The sequence below is a fragment of the Ctenocephalides felis genome, unplaced genomic scaffold, assembly GCF_003426905.1.
Source record: "Ctenocephalides felis isolate EL2017-DRISC unplaced genomic scaffold, ASM342690v1 CF-g0.4_SCAFFOLD_03571, whole genome shotgun sequence".
Lineage (NCBI taxonomy): Eukaryota > Metazoa > Arthropoda > Insecta > Siphonaptera > Pulicidae > Ctenocephalides > Ctenocephalides felis.
The window spans coordinates 45,443,418-45,465,886 of NW_020539725.1; the positions used below are offsets into that span (position 1 = coordinate 45,443,418).

Sequence of the window (22,469 nt, forward strand, 5' to 3'; positions counted from 1 at the left end):
TAATAAATATTAAAAAATTTTAAAATATGAAAGAATAGCGATTTTTTTGAATTTAATATAATGTTTTTCATTCAAAATAAATTAATAATAATGTCTTTAGGATCTATCAGATAAAAATTTGACTGAAACTATTTATCAACAGATTATGCCGCAAAATGATATATAGACCAATGTTATGCCATGTCTATGTTACGCTGCGTTTTTCATATAAAATGGTACTAAAATCTGTCAAAATGCTATGTGGTTTCTGTGCAGGCAGGCATTTTAGATAGAAAACCTGACCTAGAAATTGCACCTGCTTACAAAAAAAAATCTTAACATAAGTGCATCTTTCTGATGCATGTTTCATAATAATACATGATTTTATGTGTAAAACGCCTGATCGCACAGCGAATACATAGCATTTTGACAGTTTTTAGTACATTTTTTTATGAAAAAGCTGCATAACATAGCCTTGCCATAACATTGGTCTATTTTACGGCAGAATCGACGCATAAATCGATTGAGTCAAATTTTGATCCGATAAATCTTAAAGACATTACTTCTCATTTAAATCAATTGATGAATTGACATCAAATAGTGCCGAGTCGATTAAAGACATGATATTGATTGTATTTGCGGTCGTTTTATTTGAAGCGATTCTAACTAATTCGTTGTTATTTAAAATGGAACATGGACATAAATTAACCAGCCAATTTGTAAAAAGGAATTACTACAAATTTTCATCATAAATGAAAAGAAAACAGATGGAGAAGTTCAAAGAGTTGTATTGGCTAATTGGCAGGAGTTCAAATATGTTCTATGAAAACAAACTCTTTTTATATAAAACAATAATTATCCCAATCTGGACGTACGGAATTGAGCTATGGGCGTGCGCAAGCAATTCAAATATAAAAAAAATACAAATAGCGCAATATAAAATTTTAAGATGCATTGTGAACGAAACGAAAGATCTAAAAATAAAAACTATTAATGAAATGATAAAAGAAAGGAGCAAAAAATACCACGAAAAACTACCAGGTCATACCCAATCATATATTTAAAAGAATTAAGCGAGGAGTATCCCACTCGAAGATTGAAAAAAAAATGGCCATACGTTCTTAAATAAAATGTCAAAAAATAAAAAAAGAGATATCTCATAGGAGATAATCTCTTAAATGCATTTACACCCAACATATTGTCTTAAAAAATTTATATTATTTTGATTGGCAATAAAACTTTGCAAAAAAATAGACTACCAAGAATTCGTAACTGTAACATGCATTTTAACAGTAAAATATATTTGGACTGTAAAATATTGAAAATTTTATTGTAGATGCAACTTTTGTCACTTGTATATAATTAAATGAGTATGTATATATAATAATAACTTCAGTTGGTGTTGCAAACTTTCCAATTTTTTCTCGATGCTAATGTATTACAACTCGTACTTATCAGGGGCAATATGGGGCAATGACGGCAATAAACGTAGTTCAATTGATGTTTAATTGAAATGCTCTAGAGCCGAACACAAACACGAACATATGATTTGCATTGTTGATAGCGGCAAAATGAACTAGTTTCACAATGTAATGGACTCTGATTATATGTACAATGTAAGGGTTGTTCTATTTTATTGGGCGTAGACGTAGGATAGGTATAAAAGATGAAGGCAATATATGATATTGCACCAAAAATAGTTTCCAAAAAATTCATGTGTGTTTAAATATATTACATAAACTCTTCATATAATATACTTTACATATTTCCTCTTTATTACCATCGACATAGAAATGAAAAGAATTTAAAAAATGTGTTATAAGACGGAAAGAATCATTTGTACACAAGGAAATTAAATTTATCTAATCAGTATGCTAATTTAGATAGAAAGCGTTTTTCAAGATAGGCTAATCTTTGCACTTTCCTAAATACATTTGCATATTATCGTAAAAATGAAATAATCCCTAGCATGTAAGTAAGTTTCCTATTTTACTGAATAATCACTTACATATAATTTTCCTTATCGGTTGATTAACTAAGATCGGATATAATATTGTTATGCAGTAAGTATCGAAAAGGTGGTCAGATATTAAAAAAAAATATTTTTTTTACAAAAAATATTTACCATAAAAGAAAGAATAGATAGATTACACTTTCGATACATATTTAAGAAAAATATTTAAGGTTCTCACATTATCCTGGAAGAGTTTTGGCAAGTAAATCATAACAAATTAAAAAATAAGAAAATATGTTGAAAAAATTAAATTAACATTGTCTTTCAGTCATCATGAATCATTATGAAAACCAGACATGATCAAAAAACCCGTGCATTCATTTTTGAAAATGATTTAGGGGCAGAATTATCATTCATTTTCTAATAAAATGATTTGTTTGCAATGTAAGATTGCATATCTTTATTGTAGAAAATATCAGATTACACTGTTGCTTCAAATATTTTAGGCGAAATTGCAAGTATGATTTTTGATATTTAATTTATAATTTATTTTGTAAACTTCAGATCAGTACCTTCATCAACTTAAAATAAAATAATTAAAATAAACTAACAAAAACGTTTTGCTCGTTTCATTTGTACTTTTTGCTCGTGGAGCGTTACCTTTCTCATCATTGCATTGTATAATAATTTGTCTCACATGCTTTGCATAAGTGATACATAATTTGCCCTAAAAAATTTCTAGGCGTCGGTCATTGTATTCATCGGTCATTAACATTAATTATCGAGTTGAGCATTACCACATCGGTATGAAAAGGAGACCGACACTTTTGCCGTCTGAAATGTTTAGCAACTATAGCAGGCATGGCCAAGTAATAGAACTTTAATCTATTCGTACTTCAAACCCATGTTCAGTCCCCGCAAATGCGAATTGTTTCTCTTTTTCTATCAACTCATTTTCAATGTAAAAGTAGACAAAAGCATATTAATGTTAACCAGTGGTGTTGTGCTAATATTTTTTTTGTCGGAACGCTAAAATTTAAAATCCGGTTCATACACCGGTTCAAAAAAAATGATATATTTCGATAAGAACTCACAAATCTAATATATTACCTTCTTATATAATTAACTCTATTATATACAGCTAGTCTATACATTAAATAGTACAAGTATGAGGGAACCATTGAGTACATAATTTATATTCTTTAATAACATTAATTATATTTATTGTGGTATTATTTGTATTCATTAATACTTAAAGGTATTTATTATGATATAAAAGTACTCAAGATTTATTACAATACTTTATATGACTTAACCTAATAATATGATAGATAACCTATTACCTATCTTACTATACTATATTATTGTATATCATAGGTAGATATCTATTATCAATCATACCGTGAGATACCTATACCGTCATTAACTTATTATATACCTACATACTTTTTACTTCTTATAAATATTACTGTCTAATTTATATATTTACCTATATTATATAGGTTTACCTTACGCCCTATGTATTATCTCTACCTATCTATTGTCTATACCGGGAATTGAACCCGGGACTTCCGCGTGGCGGTCGCGCACCTTAACCACTACCCTATCGGGTACCCCCATTAATAATATAATATGGGACACACTGTTGTTTCCGCGGGTCATTTTCCAATTAATTAGGTGATTAATACTAAGGTGGTGCGACGACACGCAAAAAAAGGCGGTTGATTGTATCGTTACGGTGGTGTAGTGGTTAAGGTTGTCGCGTGCCACGCGGCGGACCCGGGTTCGGTTCTCGGTAGGGTTAATGTAGCGTGTAAGGAAAATTATAGGTAATAGGATATATAGTAGATATAGGTTAGGTGTATTCGGTATACAATGTAGGGATTTAGGAGTACGTATATGTTGAAATATAGCGTATGGTATAGATGTAAGGCGTGTAGTATAGAATGCAACGTATAGGCATACGTAAAGCTATAAAAATACACGAATAGGAACCTATGATGTAGGTGTTAGCGTATAAGAAATGCGAATGAATATTAGATTTAATTTATACATATTATTTTTTCTATAAGAATTTTTATCTCGGTATTAAATATCTAAAATATCCAAAATATACGTAAAGACATCGATTACACCTTACTGCTGCCTTTGCCGTTATCACTTCATAGAAAATTAATTACTGCACTTTTAAACGATTGTGTGCACTGTGCGACAATAGACATAGAACTATAAATTTTATTAAATGTTTGAGTAACTTATGCGAGCTGATTTTCTTAAGATGTTCTTAGTCTTGCAACTTACTGAATTCTAATTTAGAAATATAATATAAAAATTATTATACCGCTGTCTGGAAGGGATGGCAATTTATAAATATACAGACTAATACATACAGAATTTGGAATTTTTCTATAATCTGTAATATTGAGAACGTTTGCATTAGACCTAAAAAGGGATGCTTATTTACCTAAGCTATGGAAATATATATATATATGGAAAAATTATATGATTTGCACATGCATCCTGTGCTCACTTAAACTAAACAATGATTATATTATATTTAACGAACTTTTAACAGTATTTACAAATTACATTCAAATCACCCAAAGCAAGTGGGTTAAAGTCGTGTAATTTTTTAATTTGCCTCTCCTCTTTCCATTAAATGGATTAAATCATTAAATCCATTAAAAATGGATTTTTCTGTGGGGCGTGTGCCCCACGTTGGGAATTACTAATCTAGGAGTACAATTTTTTAATCTACTACCAGGTTAATTTAATCTACTATCAATAATTGAGTGATCATCAATTCCACAGCACCTTCATCAGATTTTTAAAAGGTCAAAGTTTCTATGAATATGCATACAAATCTCAAATTGTAGGCCGAAATTCAGACAATAAGTCTATTGAAATATCAGGGTAACTCTTTTGCTATAAATTGTCAACTAAATTACCAATAAATAAATGTCAATAAAACAATGATTAAAAAAAATTAACAATAAATGTTGGATTGTAAAAATTTACAAGCGATCGAACGGCTTATATTTTTGCCTTAGATGGCAAAAAATTCATCCAATTCCAATTTTGCTTTTTGTTTTTGTTTGATATTACACTCCTAATAGATTCTCCTGTAAGAGTACCAATACCTGAACATTGTTTAATCTAACAGATTGCAGAATAAATTGAATTAAAAAAAATAGTTGCAACTCCAATACTATTTAAGAGTTTAACACTAGATTATGAATATTTTTAAATTTAATCTAATATAAACTAGCATACATTTTAATGAGATTTAAATCAAAATTGAATTCAAAATTATTTTTTTTAGGGTGTGGTGGACGTTAACCGGGAGCTACGGTAATATTTTGCCCATTGACTGGACGCGTTCGAGTGCTCGGCGCCTGCATCTTCCGACCCTTCGCCTTGCGGGGGCCGCTCTGGGTGGTGATACGCCCGTCACGCCGCAGATTCCTGATTGGGGCTCCGAAGACGAAGCTATCGCATCTGATCTGGATATGCATAAACTGATTCTTGGGGGGTAAATTTTGATAGTTCAATTGTAATAGGATAGAAAAAATTTTAAATTTAATAGTTACTATTATTTTGAAATTTTTTTTCATTGTGTTGTAATTATTTATCTAAAATCATTCACCTTTAGACTGCCATCAGAAGACGAACCACCAATGAAGACTGCAGAGGAAGTTATTCGGGAAATCGATGATCTGATGGATGAAGGTTCGGCGGATGAAAGTTCATACGGCACTACACCTGGAGTCAATGAGGCACTTGCCAGTGCCGCTGAAAGGGCTCGGGAGGTTCTTGGTTCACCTCTCTATAAAGACAGTAAGGGAAATTGTTATTAAAACAGAAATATTAGCTATTTAAAATGCATTTTTGAAATATATATATTCTAAAATGTCAAGGTGAGTGGCATTATATCTTAAGACTATTAGCTATTTAAGGGGTTGGAGGTACTTGGAGGTACGAAAAAATGAGAATTTTCAGTATTTTTTTTGTTATAAAACTATGTTTTCTTACAAAAATATTAATACGGCATTATTATACAATGTTTTGACTTGAAGTAACAAAAATTTCAGAAAAAAAATCTCAAACTTATAGCTGTTTTTGTTGACCCTGTTTCAAAAAACGGTCCTGGCGGTGACCGTCATAACTCCTTAGAGATTCATCTAAAATAAAACAAATAAAAGAAAATAGTTTTATAAATAAATAATCCTGAGCATGATCGAAGAAGGTTTTCTTTTTTTGCAAAAATTAACAAAATTGCAGCATCAGAAAAAAATATCTAGATTTTTGAGTAAAAAATCAACAGTTAATTGGTCTTACAAATTGTAATTTTTAAAAAATAAAAATTTTTTGATCAGGCCCGTGTTTATTATGTATTCTAAAAGCTGTATAAATTTCATTAAAATTTACTAAGCGGTTTTTGAGTTACAGTGGTCACCGGTTCAAAAAACATAGTTTTGAGAAAAACGCGTTTAGAGTTTCACATTGGATTTACGTACAGAAATTCGAATTATTGAATTACTTAAATCGAGTCATCTATTTCTGGGCCATATAATAGTTCATCAATCATTGTGCAAGTTTCCAAAATTTCCATTTGCTGTTGCCTACGAAGCATTTTGGCCTACCGAGTGTGCTCGTTGGCGCGCTGATCTGCCACTTTCACACGTGCAGCATACAATTTTTCAACATACCAATGGGAATTGTACCCTCAATTAGGTCTTAGGGTATCAATATCAATAATAATGATTATGTATATGTATTCAGCAGTTTGTACGATAGTAGAACTAGTATTCACGGTTTTTAGGCATATTTTTTACACTAGTTGGTTGAAGCTTTTAATTTTTTCTGATTATGGATTCAATATTGAACTACACATCTTGAAAGTAAATTATCATTGCGGAGATCGTCGTAAATGGGTTTATGAACTTTTAAAACATCAGGAGCTGAGGGAGAATAATTTTGAGTATAAGTATCGAGCTCTCCATTTGCGTCAACGTGCTGGTAAGAGTCTAATAAATTTTCAGAGAATATTTTCAAGATATTACACTTAATAAAAATGCAAAACAATAAAAATCGATTTTTCAAAATTTTCAAGTACCCCTAACCCTAACCTAAAATAACATTGTAACTTATTGTACATGTAAAATTGTAAAATAAACCTGTATTTTTATACGATGTCGTACAGCAACTTACTCAGCGATTGACATACTCGTCATTGAACCCTATTTCTACGACAGAAAACTGTTCGATGGGAGCGTTACAGTAAACTGGTTAATATGTTCAATATTTTTGTATAACGCTCTTAAATAAAAAACTGAAATGCTATGTATATGAAGCAAATACTTGATCCAAAAATCTATATTTGATTTTCAATCCAACGATAGTTTTTAATTAATCTTTTCTAAAGATCAATGGTTCCATTACAATGGCTATAGAATCTAGCCATTGCAATGGCACCAATCGTTTAAAGTGAAACTTACTTGATAAGAAAGGTACATTTTCAGTCCTGTAAAATCCTTTTGTACGAGGTGCTAATTCATTTGAAACATACGTTAATCATTTTCAGAACTACGAACAATGTCTTTGTCTGAACTGAATGAAGTGTATATGGAACTTGAATCTCTAATTCGAGACTTCTCAGAAACGTTAATTGCCGAGCTAGCATTGAGGGATGAACTGGACTACGATAAAGAACTCAAAAATGCATTTATTTCCCTGCTACTCGCTGTTCAGAATCGCAGGTTTGTTATTTAACGATATATTTAATTTGTTTTTATGCTATTGGTGGGCCAGCTGACATTAAAAGCATTCTTAAAAAAAAGCCCTTTTAGCGTGGGTTAGCTCGATATTAGACAGCTAAATATTAAATTTTTACTTGAGGTCTTCCAATATAACCTTAAGTGAAAATCGCTGTTAGCAGGCATAGCTCCATTATTAGAATAATATTAAAGAAGGGTGGTTCATTAATGAGCTGCCTTCTCAAAAAAAATCACAGATTAGGAATATAAGTTAGCAAATAATCTCACACAGTTCTGATAGCTGTAAAAAAGTTATTTGTTACCTGCAAGGTTACCAATTAATTGGTAACTATAATTATGGTTATTTTTAAAGAATCTTTGCTACAAATAATTTTTAGCGATTATTTTGAGTCCATATAAACTAGTTATTTGCCATAAGCATAAGTGAATGCTAAGAATAATTGTTTCTTGATCGTAATTTATCAAGTTTTTTCCTTTCGCATTTTTTATTACCGCTAGACTGGACAGAGAGTCGGGTGTTCTGGATTTTGGGTATGTTTTCATTACTATGCACTTAAAATATGTAAAAAAATGTAATCACGTGCGAGGGAACTCGTACACTGATGATGGCGTGTAGATAATATGGTGCGACCATATTATTTGAAACTAGAATTCGGTCTGAAAATGTATTTCTATTCATATGCTTTCACTTAAAATTTCAAATTTGATTCTTGATCAGTCTGAAAAATGAAGTAGCTGGAACGGATGGATAAATGACAAGACCCAAATGTGTTATTTGTCGTTTGGATGGAGTTTTTGAGTAAGAAGAACATACCCAAATTTCCGCACCCGTGAATGGCCCGTCCGTTCTAGCTCTTTGAAGAATACCGATGATGAAGGGCCTAATTTACTCTCAAGGAACCAAGAAGAAAAGAATTATTCTAAATTTTAATTTCATATTTTCATATCTTTTGGCACATATTTTATTTTCGTATGCGTTTATATTTGCTTTTACAACATAAACAAAATACTGACTTAATATTTTCTAATAGTTTTACCACAAAACATTTTTTATGAGATTACTATATGCCATGAGTGTATGAGTTCAGCTCGCTTGAAATAATAGTTTTGCTAGTATGCACGCTTTTATTTACCCAATATATGTGTACTTAATAAAATATTTTTTATTACTTTAACTATTTTACTACGAGAGTGTTTTCCTGCAGGACACTACTATAAGGAACAGCAAACCGCTCAGTAAAGCTATTAAAGACTACAGCTATTGTATTTAAAAATTACAAGTTTTACTTTAAAAAAACCTAAAATTAAAATAACCAAAGTTAACTCAAAGTCGAAGCAAAGTTCGGAGGTCGCCTATAGGCGACGTGCAAACAAGTCATGTGGATGTCGCCTATAGGCGACATTCGTAGCGAAAAGGTACATTCTAGAGATGGGCTTATCATATCCGAAGCCGGATCGTTTAGGATTTGACTCCGCTTCAGAGAGGAGTTATATCCACTTAACAACTCTACAACTCCTGGATTAAACATAATACTTGACACAAATGTGTTCTCTAGTGTGTTGTTAACATATCTCAGGACTTTGGAAATAGTTCAAACATTTTTGTTCATTTTATTATGATAATTACTATTTCATGCATTTCAATATGCATACAAATCTCAAAATTGACAAAAAACTTGGGAATCAAAATCAATTTTGTAATTAGTTTTGAAGAGAAAATATAGAATTCTTTGAATATGTTCATTTTTATATGAAAATAATGCAGTGAACCTTATATATGAAATATGAACAAATCTTTGTGTATAATATTTTTCACAAAATAATAACACCTCACATTCTTTTATTTTCTTTTTGATAATTAATTATACATCAGGTAGTTTTATTAGCATACTATTACTTTTACACAATTATAAAATCATAATTGTATAAAAGTTATAATATAATACTAAATATTTTTTAGCTGGTTGTATACCATTGAAAGAGCTCATTTTTGGACAATCATTATCGTACACATAATATAGAATACAAAATAACATTATTTTGGTACATTATATACTTCTAAAGTGCTAAAACTGGCTGTGAGACGAGAAAAAAACAACTTTTTTCGACCCAAATCTTTGTATTAGTAAAAAATCTCAAGCAAATATCTGCACATGTTAACAAATTTAGTACCTGTTTAAGGAAGTCGGATATGACAAATCCTGTGAGACAACTCCACTCGGATTCACTCCGAGGGAGGAGTTGTATCCGAGTGAGTTACCCATCTCTAGTACATACATATTTAGTACAATTTTTATATCTAAAAAATACCTTAGTTGATTAATTTGTTCCTTATATGAGCATATTATTATCAACAGTGGCGGCGCTAGACCATTCGTGGGCGTCGGCGAAATTCGTTTGCGAGGCCCCCCTTTTTTGCCAGTTGCAAATTGACTAGTGGTACATGGCATCGTGCCTTAAGGCAAATTGCTGAAACTTTTCGTGCCGCAATTTAAATTTTTGAAAAGCTTTAAAAAAAATTGAAAAGTGAAAGAAATTGACTTTTTTTAATTTGAAATATTTTGTTGAAAATTTCGAACTTTTTTCCAAAGCAATCACGTTGTGTTAGCTGCTTAGAGACGAAATATCGAAGCGCGTAAACACCGCGTTGCAGTCTAACTTAACTCACTATTAATTAAAATCTTTATAAAATATCTGATAATTTGATGTGCATATGCCAAATGGCCCTTGTTGTGCTTTTTACTGGATTTCCAAAACCGCTAGACCTGCCTTCCTAAAAATGTAATCAGTTTGGCACTTTTTGCCCCGTATCTTCAAAACGGCTTATCCTGCCTTTGCCAAAAACTAATCAGCACGTCTTCTTACCTTCAATACATGTCAAATGTTTTCTGAATTTTTCAAATTGGTTGATCCATGTTCGTGAAATCGTCGACGAAAATTTGCCAAGATGTTCAGAAATCTTTGAAGATATATAAAAATTTTTGTTTTAGATTTTTTTGCGATTACTATAACTGTATATGAGATTTATTTTTAATCAGATAAATACACCAATTGAAATAGACAAAAATTGCACAAGTTGAAATAAACAAACTCTTCGGCAAAAATGGTTTGTTGTCCAGCTATTAAAAAAGCACTAAAATTAAATAATTATCGCGAAAAAGTTTCCTTTTTCCCAACCATTTGATTAGCAAATTTTATGTTTTTTCGATCATTATGAATAAAAAATGGTTGGAAATCACCGACTTAATAACTAATTAGACAAAATTTTGCAATCTGCAAGTGATTAATTAGATTTAAAAAATCTATGTTCATACTAATTTGAGTGCACAAATCCGCACATCACATAGTAGGTACACATGGTCTAAAAGCTCGTCCCATTATTCTAAAATTTAATGATTTTTTATAATTAATCATTTATCGTAGTTCCATAAAATTTATGTTAGATGATACTAACAAGTTTTTTTTGAAAAAAGATTTTTACAATAAATTACGAACAAACTGTGCGGTCGATCTTGAGGAAAAACAATTCAGCACGATCGCCAACTGAAAACTTTCGATCAGTTTTTGAATTTTTAAAATTGGTTCAAAAATGTCAAAATGTCGTTTTTTAAGACGCTTTATTTTTTTGTCGCCGACATCAGAGCAGATCAACCGATTTAAAGGATTTAAAAAACATTCGATTCGTGTTGATAAATTCTCAAAGGCAGGTTTAGCGGTTCCGGAGATACAAAAAAAGTTTAAATGGTTATCAATTTTATTTGAAAGAACTAATCATCCCAATAGAATGTTTAAAAAAATATATTGCTTGTGTTGACGGTGTGAAACAATGATTAGTTTGAAATTAACAGTTTTTGTTATTATCTCATTGTTATTTCTCATTGATCAATTTTTATTGATCATTGATTACTTTTATTCCTCGAATATTTAATTACTGTTTCGATACGTTAAGATTCCCACTCGTATGTATTTCCAAAGAGAACGATGATTTACATAGTGCTCACATAAGAAATACACAAATATTAACAACCGGAGAATTAGCACGCGCGAAGTTGTTTAGATTTAATAATCTATAGTGTTGACAGACGATATTAGATAATGTCCATGAAAGATAAGAGAGTAAAATGAGTGCCTGTAAACCACTAATCACCTTTTTTATTCGCACATCCGTATGAAAATTAACTAAATTTTAAATAATTAAATTTTTTCCGGGGCCTCTTGCGAGGCCCCCCCAGGCGCGAGGCCGTCGGCGGCCGCCGACACCGCCGACGCCTAGCGCCGCTACTGATTATCAATTACACCACATCTTCATTTTTGACGCCCTCCCAAATGAATTTTTTTTAAGAAACACGTGTTATAAAAATGTATTGTGCTTGAGAAAGTTATACATTAGATTTTTTGTAATTAAGATTTTGAAAATGATACAGTTATTAATTAAAACTTATATTTTTTAGGAGGCAGCATCATGTAGAACGTAAACGTAACAACGGCGGTGCTCCAGGTACGCAAAGGACCTCTATGCAATCAAAATATTTGACAACCGTGATTCCGTACCACGCCGAAGCTGGCACACCTGACAATCGCGCGCTCAGCGTACTCATCAAAAGTAAGTACATTTCAAATTTATCGATTACTTATTTCGATTCGCCAACTTAAATTTTCAGCTATTTTTATTGCCACCACGGTACATACTCACCCCGTTATCGGGTGAGGGTTAGCTGTATACACAATTTGGTATAAAAGGATTTGGTAGTGTTTCCATACAGAATTGGCCCCACCTTGGTATTTTGCCAAAAAATCCGATATACCAATTTTCAACTCTCTAGCTCGTCATTTGGCCGAAATATCATTGAAAATATGCGAAAGTGGTCCTGTTTGCGCCAGAACCTCGTTAAATGTCGCCAGACCACATTTTGCCAGAGTCAGACAATATTTTAGTCTCTGGCAATCCTGAATGAAAAAGAGTTTGGATATAATCGCTAATCATGCGGGTGAACAGGGTCTCGCGGTCTCGCTTGTCACGTACGCCATTTCACTTGTTTTCCGTATGAGTTTTGTTGAATTTTCCGAGTGTTCGATGTTATTTGTGTGAATAAATACGTTATTAATCGCAGCCAGTATTTCTTATTATGCTTCTGGAGTCAATTTCTACCTTAGTATCCATTCCTTATAGCGATCTGAGAATTTCAGACTTCAAGCCACCATCCGACTGGGCCGCCGACCAAGCAGAGAACAACGAGTATTTTTCCTTAATATATTCAGTTATACAAAATTTTCGGAATAGCTATTGAGTCAAATTCAATTAGCTATTCCGAAGGGGTCTAACCAACCACCATCCGTAACAGGCCCCTTTCTTGAGAATCACTTTTTGTCACAACTGTAAAAGATATCGACAAACAAATAACAGATGTTGTGGACTATATTATTAATAACAAATATTGTTAAAAAATTATTTTTTATACTATAAACAAGTGATAATATGTGTCTATTTCAAATTTTCAGCTAGTGCTACTGTTTGGACTAATTTTTAATTAGCATCGTTAGAAAGGCTATTCATTTTTCTTATGCTATCCAAAATTTAATTTTAGTCCATGTGGTAGAATACATTCAAAAGTTATGTGCTTGTTTACAGTTGTGACAAAAAGTGACTCTGAAAAAAGGGGCCACTTTTCCATATTTTCAATGATATCTCCACCAAATGATGAGCTAGTGAATTCAAAATTGATATATCGGTTTTTTCGAAAAAAAAAAACTATAAAATGGTATCAAAATCGTTTAAATACCAGGATGAGGCCAATTCTATATGGAAACACGACCAAACCCTTTACTTCTCGGTAGGAGTTGAACTCGGTTTCAAAATCATATCACTTACTAAATTAATTATTTCTGTAGAAGGAATCTAAAACGAGAAAATTGTTAAGCATCAATATACTTACCTTTAATCATTTTTATTATTCATAAACGTTAACTATTATAAAACTAATGGTTCCTATCTATGAATTGTAGTGATCAGAGATTTTTTTGTAATTTATTTCAAAATTGAAAGAATTTATTTAACGCACAAATGATAGAAACTTTAAAGTTTAATGCAAGTCTGAATATTTAGAAATAATAAGAACAAATAAAATAAAATTTATATATGTTTATAAAAATGCATATGTAATTATTGTTATATTTGTTATGCTAACTCTAAAGTATTTTCTGACAATGAGTAATTTTATTATGATTTTAATGCCAAGCCTTAACTTTAATTACACAGGTCCAAAAAATGTTCTGCATGATGATTAAAATCTTATTTTCTTTCGATTTCTGTCTCGTTTTACCTTAAATTGCTATTTAATTTCACTTAAGTAATGTATTGAGTTTATTTTGTATAATTCAGCAGTAATTTGCACTTATTTACTACATAATGCCTTTGGCAAGTTTGCAGTTGAATATTTGAAAATGTTCTTGTAAATTACTGCTGTAATCTACAAAAAAACTCAATAAATAGTTCATTTAAGTAAAACTTAATAGTCATTTGAGGTACTAGGGACCAAGAAACTACATAAAATATAAGGTTTCAAATATCATGCTGAACAATTACTAGATTGGAGCCTCTGCCGTTTTTGTCGTTTTTCTCAATTTTTTGTAGTTTGACCCCCAATTTTGACTTCAAATTCGTGTTCAGCGGTAAAAACTACATTGGAAAACATATGTTGCACTGTATTGGATATACAGACAACTTCAGTCTGTATTGGATATACAGACAACTTCTTTCGTGGACCTGTGTAATTATAGATTGATTTTAGTCATTAAAATTTTGATTGATAATATTCCTAATATTATTCCTTCTCAGTTTTGAAAGCCATCAATGAAGACAGTCCTACCGTACCCACCCTGCTCACAGATTACATTCTGAAGGTTCTTTGTCCAACATAAATTTTGCTATCAAGCCGCTAAATAATATAAGTTAAAGAAAAACGTTTTAAAGTTTTGAACAAAACAAATTTTAAAACTTAGGATTAATGTAATATTTTATGACCATCATCACATTTTTAAAATTTTGGCAGCTTATGTTCAGCATACTTATTCAAAAATTTTACTTATCAATTTATTCAAATATATTTTTCCTGAGAATATAATTAACATGAGTACAAAGAAGATTCTATATAAAAATATATCTACTTATCTATGCAATTAATTATACACATCACATAAAAAGAATAAAAATTTAAATACTAAATAATTTTGCAGTCATAATGTTTTCATCATAAATATTACAATTAGCTTTAATATTCCTTAGTCAAAAGTATGATAAGGACTGCTTTGCTGTGTTATTTTTAATTAAGTTATATATGTACAAATATTTAAGTAGTTTTTCTCAATTTTATTTATAAGTTATTTGCAGTCGTAATTTATATCTGGTATGTGTGAGATGCATTTATTCGCATCAAGTATGTTCTATTTCGTAATTCTACTACAAAGAAAATATTTTTCTGATAAATAATGTATGGTGCATTGTGTATTATTTGTTATGAAAAGTAGGCAAATTTTTGATATTGCGACGATATTTTAATGCGATATTATCTTTTATTTTTCAATTTATACATATTTCTTTGAAATTAATCGAGGAATGAAAAAATGAGTTGCAACAGTAACAATTTGCGTATTTTGATTATCCGTTTTTGTGCATGTATTAAATTAGACTACTTGCACAGTTTAGCATAGTTAGAAATACAAAAATAATTTGAATGGCTAATAATTATAGTCTACTCAAAATAGTTTTTAATAATAATTTGTATTATAAACAAAATACAAAAATACAAGTAATTATTTACAGCAAATGTTATAAAGTTTTTTGGTATAAATTAATTAAATTACTGATTTTTATACAACTCATTTTTTTAATGATTGATTATTATCATTCACTTTTACTCATATAGTGCAAGTTAAGATAATGCTAAATAAATAAATATATATAACAGATATTAAATAAAATATATTTAATAAAAATGTCTTTCAAAACGCTAATTAAAAATATGTGAGCTTTGGCACTCATTATAAAATAAATTATGCAAAGAATATTGATGCATGATGCTATAAATATGTGATGTTATTGAAAATATAAGATTTTAACATATAATCCAAATGTCACTTTAATTAAAAACTTGTAAAAATAATCGGTACGATTCAGTTGTTTCTAATTGTGTAATCAATCAGTGAAGCTAGGAATTAGGCTATTGACTTTCCGATTTTATCTAAATGAATACAGAAAAGAAAGATTCATTTATTCTATAAATTGGTTAGCCATGTTAAGCGTAATTACATAATTGTAATGGTAATATTACATAAAATTGCTCAAACGACCGTTTTCATACCTTTATTATAATCATTATTTATCAAAACAAATTTTAGTGTTTTATTATTATATTTAATTTTCATGTTTGCAATTCTTGAGCAAGGGCAATTCTATTTATTCCTGATTTAGGTCATTGAATTGAATGATTAAAACTGAATAAATTTTAGCCAATGTTACATTTAATTACTTATTGTTTATTTATAGTGATTTTAAATTTGATTGTACATATTTTCGACAATTATAATTTTAAGTAAGTTAGTTTTATGTAATTATTGTAAATTTATATGTATATTTTAATTTATATTTATTACATGATAAAATAACATTGACAAGTCTACATTTGTATATTTGATATAGTGTATATTAAATGTCACTAAATAATAAGAAAAGCTGTATGTGCCATAGGTGCTATATATTATATGTGAATCTCTTGCCCAGTTGTACAGATAATTGTTTCTGCAAAAATAATTTTGGTTATATTGTTTTTTTTTCTCAGGTAATTTATTTAAGAAGGTTTATAAAATAGATATTTAGCAATAATAAATATATATATATGTGCAATTTTTGTTATCATCAATGTAATATATTTTATTATAATCACATGCTATTTATAAAATAAAGAAAGGCTTATCGAAAAGTTAGACTTATAACATTAATAATGCGGCATTATTACCTTCAAGCAGAATCATAGTTTTTACTCCTGAATCTAGTCAATGTAGTAAAAAATTATTGCTCGACGAATCACTGAAAAAGTTTATGAAATTCTTAAAAAAGTATAGCAAGATAAGTAAATCAGCTTTGTTGATATTAGGAGGGTACTATTGATCAGAAAATTATTTTGAACCAATTATATAAAGCTAAGTACAAAAGGAAGCTCAATGTATGGATCTTCATGAGTTGGACGCGAAGATGCAGTAATGGTATTAATGGCAGTATGTTTTTAATAGCTCTTTTCATACTTATATAAATTAATTGAAACAAATATATATATATATATGCAAACAATATTATATTATGATAGTATGATATTCCCAGAATAGGTGTATACAAATTGTATCTTTATGTAAAAATCAATGCAGGTATTTAGGTCAAATAAAGCAAATTTCCAAATTAAAAAAAATTTTTGGACGCGAAGAACTTAGACCGAATCAACGTCTGCGATACGCTGCTGAAATGCATTGAAATCGAACCATTTCTGAAATTTCTCCGGCCTTAAATCCAACAATTCAAAATTCATCCTATGCAGACATTGCAAAAAACAATTACTCTGCTTCTAATCATACATTTAATAACTGGTAAGAAAAAGTAGCTACTTTTTATCTAGATAATATACGACAATCGGAGTCGAAATAAATCATAGATCAGTGAAGATGAGCGACGACAAACGTTTACAAGTCAGGAATGATACTAAGAAAGGTGATGCTGTCTTTGTGGTGGGACTAGAAGGTAATTTGTCAATCGTGATCTACTTCCAGTTGGTCAGACCATTAATTATGAATCCAACTGTAAATAAATAGAAAGATTGAGCCAGACAATTGAAAGAAAGCGGCCTTAATTGAAGATATTGTTTTCCATTATGACAAAGCCCGACCATACACTTATTTGATCACCTGCCAAAATTTGCGAAAGCTTTAGTTGACAAATTTTTATGCATCCACCGTATACTCCAGACATAGCACCCTCCGACTTTTTGCGATCTCTGCAAAACTATCTTAATGGAATTAATCTGATTTCAAAAAAAGCGCTTGATTCAGTTTTTCAACCAGAAACCTCAGAGGTTCTTCATCGGTGGCATCATGGATCCACTAGAAAAATAGCGAAACTTTGTTGATAAATAATATACTATTTAATACATATACTACTATACATATTTAATTTGGATAAATATATTTTCACCCTATAAAAATCTTTGATTTTCACTAAATAAACGAAACGAACTTACTACTACTTGACTTGCTTTTACTGCATAGAGACGAAATATCGAAGCGCGTAAGCGCTGCGTCGCCGTCTAACGGATAAACATTACAAAATACATACTTATTATTAAAATCTCTATAAAATATCTAATAAATTGATGTGCATATGTCTAATGAACATTTTTGACCGCCAAATGGCATTTTTTTTTATTTTTTTACTCGATCGCCGAAACCGCGAGACCTGTCTTCATGAAAATTTGATCAGTTCTTCATCTTGTTAATACAAGTAAAATGTTTTTTGAATTTTTAAAACCGGACGCGTTCTCTTAAAAACCGTGTTACCGTTTTGGAACTTTTTGTCCCGTATCTTCGGAACGGATAGACCTGCCCCTGCCAAAAACTAATCAGCACGTCTCCATATCAGTACGAATCGAATGTTTTGTGAATTATTTAAATCGGTTCATCGGTGTTCCCGAAATCGTCGACGAAAATTTGTTTCCGCACACACACACTGACACACACACATACATTCATTTTATTTAAGGTATGCCAAAATGTTCAGAGACCTCTGAAACGTAGAGTTATATAAAAATTTTCATTTTCGATTTTTTTGCGATTACTATAACTTGCCCTACGGGAAGTTAATAACAGAAAAAAAAACGATTTTTTTGTATTTCTACACTAGAATACCCCCTTAATGCAAAATGCTACCCTTCTTTTATATATACTCTTCCTTTATCTGCGATGCTACTTACACTAATTATAATTAAATCACTTATCTACAATGTTTTATATCATACACGAACTTTTCATAGATAAAAGAAGAGTATATGGAACCTTCTATCTAAAGTCTATTTATAAAAGTTATTAGTAAATAATTAGATATTTATAAATGGTAAGATAAAAGCATAGCTGGGCATTAACTCGTTAATCCGTTAATCGTTAATTAACGAAGTTAACATTTTGACTAACGGATTAACTTTTAAGTTAACTTTTAAAAATGTTAACGGACACGTTAACTTCCGTTAAAATGCAAGAAGTCCGTTAATCGTTAATCCAATGCCTACTATTTACCGCACGGCACAGCTATAGCCATAGGCTTTAGCCAATGCCTTATTAAACGGCATAGAGAAAAGATTTGGACTACTCCTGAATGATGAACAGTGCCAACTTGCCGCGGCATTTCACTCAAAGTTTCGGTTAATGTGGCTGGAAACGTATGACAGCAGTAGAGAGGAATGCAGTAAGAAAATGCTCGGAAAAAAGGTAGAAGATGCCTTATGGCAAGAAGCAGCGAAAAATTCGAAGGACAGAGATAGTTTAAGTGGCGGAGGGAGCAATGCGAGTAACAACGATGATGACGAGAAGGAAGACTTTTTCAATTCTGTCACTCAGTCTATAGAAAAACCAAAAAGCTACAAACTCTTTAAAGAACTGGCTGTAAGTGGAATTCTGTCTTAAGGCAATTAAGGCGTTGTGCCTTAAGGCAAATTGCTGGAACTTCCCGTACCAACAATTATTATTTTTTTAAAAACGATTAACATTTTTGAAAAAAAATTACTTCAAAGAAATAAGATTTTTGACAAACAATTAGACATAAAATTACTTTTTTTTGAAAAAAAAAATTTTTTAATTTTTTTTTTTTATTTTTTTTTTGAAAAAAAAAAGGTTTTCTTTAGAAAGATCTAAACTTTTTTTCAAAGCAATCGTACTGCTTTAACTGCATAAAGACGAGATATCAAACCGCGTAAGCGCCGCGTCGACGTTAACGCGTAAACATTGGTACGGAACCCATAGGAATGTAAACCAAAATTATACTTATTGTTAAAATCTCTATAAAATAACTGATAATTTGATGTGCATATGTCTAATGATCATTTTTGGCCGCCAAATGGCATTTTTTTTACTTTTTTCGTTATATCTCCGAAACCGCTAAACCTGCCTTTATGAAAATTTGATCGGTTCTTCACCTTGTAAATACAAGTAAAATGTTTTTTGAATTATTAAAATCGGACGCTCCGTTCTCTTAAAAACGGAGGTACCGTTTCTGGCACTTTTTGACCCGTATCTTCGGAACGGCTGGACCTGACTTCGCCAAAAACTAATCAGCACGTCTCCTCGGTATTCAAATCGGTTGATCCGTGTTCCCGAAATCGTCGACGAAAATTTGTATCCGCACATACATACACACACGTACATACATACATACATACCAACACACTCTGCATGTTAGATACGGCTGGTAAGATATTGGAACGAATAATTCATCAAAGAATTGAGGCAGTCGTTGACCCACTTCTGGCGGACAACCAGTATGGATTCCGGAAAGGACGATCAACCCTGGACGCAATAAAGCTAGTTGTCGATACTGCCAAAAAAGCGATCGAAGGAACAAAATGGAAGGGAGGTACAAAAGAGTACTGCCTTGTGGCCACACTAGACATCAGGAACGCTTTCAACTGCGCAAATTGGGACTGCATAATGCAAGCTCTTGTAGAAAAGAATGTACCGGGCTACATATGTAGAATAGTGGCAAGCTATTTTACGAATAGGGTCCTGAAGTATGACACGATGAACGGCCCAAAAGAATAAATATCACCGGAGGTGTTCCTCAAGGCTCAGTTCTTGGACCACTTCTGTGGAATGTTATGTATGACGGGCTTTTGAGATTAAAGATCCCAAGACGCGCCAAACTAGTGGCATACGCGGACGACGTAGCCGTAGTGATTGTTGCGAAACATGTAGACGAAATACGTCATATTTTCGACATTACCTTCGAGAAAGTAAACCGGTGGATGGATACTGTTAGTCTTCAACTAGCTACACAAAAGACGGAAGCAGTACTCATCACCAGCAGAAAAAACTATAGAGACTATTAGACTGAAAGTCGGGGAACAAGAGATCATATCACAACCTTACATCCAATACTTGGGAGTGATGCTTGACGCCCGACTGAATTTCAAGCAACATGTGAAACGAGTAAGTGACAAAGCATCTGTAGTGAGAACTTGTCTTGCACGATTGATGCCTAACATCGGCGGACCAAAACAGAGCAGAAGACTCACACTTTCATTAGTGGTTGCGTCAGTGCTCACTTATGGAATACCTATTTGGGCAGACGCATTAGAGGTCCAAGAATCATGGAGGAAAGCTGGCCCCGTTTACCGCTTGAGTGCGTTACGAATAGTATGCGGCTTCCGCACAATATCTGAGGAAGCGGTATGTGTCATTGCCGGGACTCTGCCTCTTAGAGTCTTAGCTGAGGAAAGAAAAAATCTTTACCAACGCAAGAGGTCAACGACACTAAGCGATGATGATCTGAGAACCCAAGAACGTAAAAACAGCATAAGACGATGGCAATTACAGTGGGACGCCGCCGAAAAGGGTAGATGGACGCACCGTCTTATACCTAATATCAACGTTTGGCTGAACAGGAGACATGGAGAAGTCAATTATTATTTAACGCAGATGCTGTCTGGACACGGTTGCTTTCGGGCTTATCTCCACCGATTTAAGCACGATGATTCTCCTGAATGTCCAGCTTGCCAAGGATTTAATGAAGATGCGGAACATGTTTTCTTTGTGTGTCCGCGCTTCAGTGCACAGCGGAATAAACTGGAAAGAATTTTAAAGCAAGGATTCAACCAGAAACATTGATTGAATCAATGCTTTTATCAGAAGATGCTTGGAACGCCAGTAGTTCGTATGTTACAGAAGTCATCATAACACTACGTTTCATTGAGAGAAAAAGAGCGAATGAAAGATGTATGACATCTTAGCTACAATTAGAAAAAGCTGTTGCTAGATCCTTCCCCGCGAAGTAATGCCTAACGGCGGTTTCCGTGGGGGTTACAAGGCCTGGGGAAAGCGGAGGTTTTAGTCGGTATTAACATCGTTGAGTCCGACATATCCAGACAATTCCACGTCTGTTGAATACGTAAATGTATTTCCTTCGCTATAAACAAAAAAAAAAAAAAAAAAAAAAAAAAAAAAAAAAAAAAAAAAAAAAAAAAAAACATACCAACACACACACACACACACATACATCCATTTTTTCTAAGGTATGCCAAAATGTTCAGGAACCTCTGAAACGTAAAAATATATAAAAATTTTCATTTTCGATTTTTTTGCGATTACTATAACTTGCCCTACGGGAAGTTAATAAGTTTTCTAAGTTCACTAACGCAACGATATAAAAATGTAATTTTACACATATTAACGGATTAACGATTAACGTTAACTTGCGTTAATTCTTCCGAAATGTAACGCTTTAACGTTTAACGAAGTTAACTTTTTTTGTAGCGGATTAACGATTAACGAAGTTAACTATTTGATTAACGGTGCCCAGCTATGGATACATTTGATTACTTCTTGAACAAGTTTCCAATTTAAATTTGAAATACCGTTAAAAGCATAGACGTCCAGAAATTTAATTCATCTTTGGTCACCTGTCACCTGTCAGCTTATTAAAAAATAACCTCTCTTTTCTTACAGCAAAACTGAAA

The 22,469-nt window shown here is 31.7% G+C and overlaps 1 protein-coding gene across 1 annotated transcript in view; it reads left to right on the forward strand.

Moving 5' to 3' along the window:
* LOC113384929 (fasciculation and elongation protein zeta-2) overlaps positions 1–14,751 on the forward strand; it is a 77,372-nt gene extending 62,621 nt beyond the window's left edge. Inside the window, exons 2-6 of the mRNA XM_026622708.1 lie at positions 5,256–5,465; positions 5,586–5,770; positions 7,518–7,692; positions 12,162–12,313; positions 14,546–14,751. Coding sequence (XP_026478493.1) covers positions 5,256–5,465; positions 5,586–5,770; positions 7,518–7,692; positions 12,162–12,313; positions 14,546–14,628 — 805 coding nt within the window. The 3' untranslated portion in view covers positions 14,629–14,751. The remainder of the gene's footprint in view (positions 1–5,255; positions 5,466–5,585; positions 5,771–7,517; positions 7,693–12,161; positions 12,314–14,545) is intronic.
* The last annotated feature ends 7,718 nt before the right edge of the window (positions 14,752–22,469 follow it).